Below are 4,742 nucleotides of genomic sequence, written 5' to 3'. Positions count from 1 at the left end.
CAATTATTATGCTTTTTTTCAGAACTATTATTATGATTATGTGTTATAAAACTAGATCTATATCTTTAATGATTTTAGAATTAGGTTAATTATTTTTTTTAATCTTATTTAAATGTTAATAAATATGGAATATATAGATTATAATGAAATATTTGATAGTATTTGATATATTTTATTTTTTATTGATAACCTCATGAAAGAATTGACTATCAACATGCTTTAGATTTTAAAAAAATACACATGATACTTAAAAACTCCATTTACAATTCATTGTTTATAATAAACTATAAAATGATAATAAAAAATTGATTTTTAAATAGTTTATGTATTTAAATTAGGTTTATTTTCATGGATTTCTCCCTCCTTGTTTTTTTCTAAAGTTCACATACTTTAAAAGTATTTTTTACATATATTTTTTTAAAATTAATTTTTTGGACATTATTTTATTTTTAAAATAATGAAAATATTTGTTGTTTAATAATTTATTAACAGTATTAAAATAATTAATTAATAGTCTTAAAATAAATAAAAAAGGCAAAGTGATTAAAAAATATAGATCAATTAAAAATACAATGAATATATAGATATCACATATTAATTATATTATATGAAGAAATTAAAACACTCAAATAACGAAAAATACTAACAATTAGAAAGACAAACATGATAAAGAGAACATAATAAAACGAAAATAACAAAATGGACTAACAGTAAACATGAAAAATAATGAAACTAATCATAGTTTGAAAGATGTTATGCAACAGAGACATGTCTTCTTCCCATCATTCAATAGTTGGGTTACGGTTAAAAATAACTAAAATTTCTATTGAAAAAAAAAAAACGTCCAATAGTTAGATTCTGGTAACACCTTTAACACGACTTCGTTGTTTTTTAACTCTATTGTTTGATATTTGATTATTATTTTTTTAAATATTTTGTATAAACTGACTGTTGAAAGAACACTTATTTGATTACTTGTAATTCATGAATTTCATAAGGGGAATCCTCGTAAGCGCAACTTGCTTGATAATATCTTTGAATGTTTCGATACTACATCCCAAAGAAATTTCAAATCTTATTATGGGTTTATTCCAATGAAAGAGTAGTCCTAGAACACCTTCATCTTCAGTTTTTTCCTTGGACAACTATTATTATTCATGTATCTTATTTGTAATGTATTCTAGTATGAATAAATTTTTAAACAAAAAATATTATCATTTTAAAAAAATTAAATAATATAAACAAAAAAATATATTTAATAAAATAATAATATTAAAAAAATAATTATTTTTTAATGCAAAAATAATATAAAAAAACAAGTGAATTAATATTTTTTTAAGAAAAATTAAAAAAAATAATAAGAAAAAGGATGAAACCAAAACAAAGTGTAGTTTAGGAAATAATTTTAAAGCAGGTGTATTGTGGGAAAAAGCAAGGAGAGAGTGTAATGCAGGAAAAAAATCATTTAAATTATCTGCTTATATTTAAATAAAAAATAAACTCGCGTAGAAGTTGCGGCATGATGAAACAATAGTAATTTCAACACCTCATCCTCAACAAACCATACGACCATAAGTAGCATTTTAGTTGATTTAGGAAATAAATGAATTTAAAACGTGATCACTTTCCATGCCTCGTGGTAGATCAAGATGCTTTGACATTTTTTTTCCTTTGTTGTGTTCAAGATAAATATAGTTTTAGGTCGACTCATGCACAAACAAATGGCCAACAATGTGCTATCTATGAGGACATAGATATAAATAAATTTATTCCAGATAATGTAATACACATTTCAAGTACCAATTATATATATATATATATATATATATATATTACTAACCATATTTAAATACCAAAACATAAAAATCATGCAATAAAAAAAGGAAACATGTTCAATTTTAAACAAAATGAAAGAAATCCAGTCAAAAGTGAAGACCAAAACTAGCTTGATCACAAGTTGTGATTACTATAAAAGTAAAATAAAAAATTGATAAACTTGGGTGAAAAATATTTTTTAAAAGTACACCTACTTTAAAAGTATTTTTTAAATATTTTTTTTAAAAATAATTTTTTTGACATTATTTTATTTTTTAAATAATGAAAATATTTTTTGTTTAATAATTTATTAAAAATATTAAAATAATTAATTAATAGTCTTAAAATAAATAAAAAAGGCAAAGTGATTAAAAAATATAGATCGATTAAAAATACAATGAATATATAGTTATCACATCTTAATTATATTATATGAAGAAATTAAAACACTCAAATAACGAAAAATACTAATAATTAGAGAGACAAACATAATAAAGAGAACATAATAAAACAAAAATAACGAAATGTACTAACAATAAACATGAAAAATAATGAAACTAATTTTAGTTTGAAAGGTGTTGTGCCTTTCTTCCCATCATTCAATAGTTGGATTATGCTTAAAAATAACTAAAATTTCTATTGAAAAAAAAAAAACGCTTCTAGTAGTTAGATTCTATTAACACGACTTCATTGTTTTTTAACTCTATTGTTTGATATTTGATTAATTTTTTTAATTTTTTGTATAAGATGACTATAGAAAGAACAATTGTTTGACTACTTGTATTTCATGAATTTCATAAGGGGAAGCCCCATAAGTGCAACTTGTTTGATGACATCCTTGAGTATTTTGATGCTACATCCCGAACGAATTTTAAATCTTATCGTGAGTTTGTTCCGATGAAAGAGTAATCCCAACACATCTTCATCTTCAGTTTTTTCCTTCACAACTATTATTGTTCATGTATGTTATTTGTAATATATTCTAGTATAAATAAATTGTTAAACCAAAAATATTATCATTTTTAAAAAATTAAATAATATAAAAAAAACAATATATTTAATAAAATAATAATATTAAAAAATAATTATTTTTAATGCAAAAATAATATAAAAAAACAAGTGAATTAATATTTTTTTAAGAAAAATTTAAAAAATAAGAAAAAAAATGAAACTAAAACAAAGTGTAGTTTAGGAAATAATTTTGAAGCCAGGTGTATTGTGGGGAAAAGGGGAGAGTGTAATGCAGGTAAAAAAAGCCATTTAAATTATCTGCTTATATTTAAATAAAAAAAAAAAAACTCGCGTAGAAGTTGCCGCATGACGAAACAATAGTAATTTCAACACCTCATCTTCAACAAACCATAAGTAGCATTGTAGTTGATTTAGGAAATAAATGAATTTAAAACGTGATCACTTTCCATGCCTCGTGGTAGATCAAGATGCTTTGACATTTTTTTTTCCTTTGTTGTGTTCAAGATAAATATAGTTTTAGGTCGACTCATGCGCAAACAAATGGCCAACAATGTGCTATCTATGAGGACACAGATATAAATAAATAAATTTATTCAAGAAAATGTAATACACATTTCAAGTACCAATTATATATATTGCTAACCATATTTAAATACCAAAATATAAAAATCATGCAATAAAAAAGGAAACATATTCAATTTTAAACAAAATGAAAGAAATCCAGTCAAAAGTGAAGACCAAAACTAGCTTGATCACAAGTTGTGATTACTATAAAAATAAAATAAAAAATTGATAAACTTGGGTGAAAAAGCAACATAAAACCAACCGACAACAAAGGAGAAACGTAGGTTAGTTTCCTTGGTTAGGAATTAGAGGGAAAAGAATAGGTATGGTAGTTTAAACCACTCTCTTCCTTCCACTAATTAATTAAATTATTTACATAGACATAAAAATAATGAGAGACATGCACACACTGTTTCTCTCACACAAACACACTACACGGACCTCTTTTGGTGCCTTTGGCATCAGATCGACGACGCCACTACCACAAAGTCGTAGAAAAAGTCTTCACCCCTCTCACCTTCTTCCACTTGTCACCACACTCTCTTGCTGTAAAAGAACACATGCATTTCTCTCTCTCATCCACAAATACTCCAACTAAAAACTAGGACTACTAGTCCTTAATTTTCACCGTACAACCCCTTAACAACTATCACTACAAGAACAAGCACCACCCTTGTTTCATTTTTAACTAACTCACTTCCTCCTCCTCTCATCTACTTGTCTCTTTTTCTCTCCTCTCCTCTCCCTCACTCGCTTTCTTCTCTTTCTTCTTTTTTTACCTTTCAAGGCAACCCACTCTCTTCTTGTAATTTTATGGCTTTGATATCGGATCAACAATCAAACTTCAAGCACTTCTGTAAAATTTGCAAGAAAGGTTTTGGTTGTGGGAGAGCTTTGGGAGGTCACATGAGGGCTCATGGCATAGGAGATGAAAGTGGTCACATGGATGATGATGACCAAGCAAGTGATTGGGAAGATAGGTTGGGTGGAAATGTGCCACCAAGCAACAAACGCATGTATGCCCTAAGAACAAACCCTAATAGGCTAAAGAGTTGTAGGGTGTGTGAGAATTGTGGCAAAGAGTTCTTGTCATGGAAATCTTTCCTTGAACATGGAAAATGCACCTCTGAGGATGCTGAGTCCTTAGTCTCCTCTCCCGGGTCTGACGCCGACGATGGTGACATCGGTGGTGGCGGCCGGAGAGGATGTGGATGGTCCAAAAGTAAAAGGTCGTTGAGAACTAAGGTTGGTAGCTTCAATTACAATTGCCCATCAAGCGAGGAAGAAGACCTTGCAAATTGTCTACTGATGTTATCCAATGCCATTGTAGATCCTCTTGTAACCGAACCTTGAAGCATCTTGTGCATCAGCTAGCAAAGAGGAAGACCAAG

The 4,742-nt window shown here is 27.4% G+C and overlaps 1 protein-coding gene across 1 annotated transcript in view; it reads left to right on the top strand.

Moving 5' to 3' along the window:
* The first annotated feature begins 3,996 nt into the window (after nt 1–3,996).
* LOC100811426 (zinc finger protein ZAT1) overlaps nt 3,997–4,742 on the top strand; it is a 3,430-nt gene continuing 2,684 nt past the window's right edge. Inside the window, exon 1 of the mRNA XM_041014321.1 lies at nt 3,997–4,689. Within this exon, the coding sequence (XP_040870255.1) occupies nt 4,165–4,689 (525 nt within the window). The 5' untranslated portion in view covers nt 3,997–4,164. The remainder of the gene's footprint in view (nt 4,690–4,742) is intronic.

Source organism: Glycine max, chromosome 3 (genome assembly GCF_000004515.6).
Source record: "Glycine max cultivar Williams 82 chromosome 3, Glycine_max_v4.0, whole genome shotgun sequence".
Lineage (NCBI taxonomy): Eukaryota > Viridiplantae > Streptophyta > Magnoliopsida > Fabales > Fabaceae > Glycine > Glycine max.
Note: the sequence above shows the minus strand (reverse complement) of the source record. Positions and strands in the feature narration are given on the sequence as shown.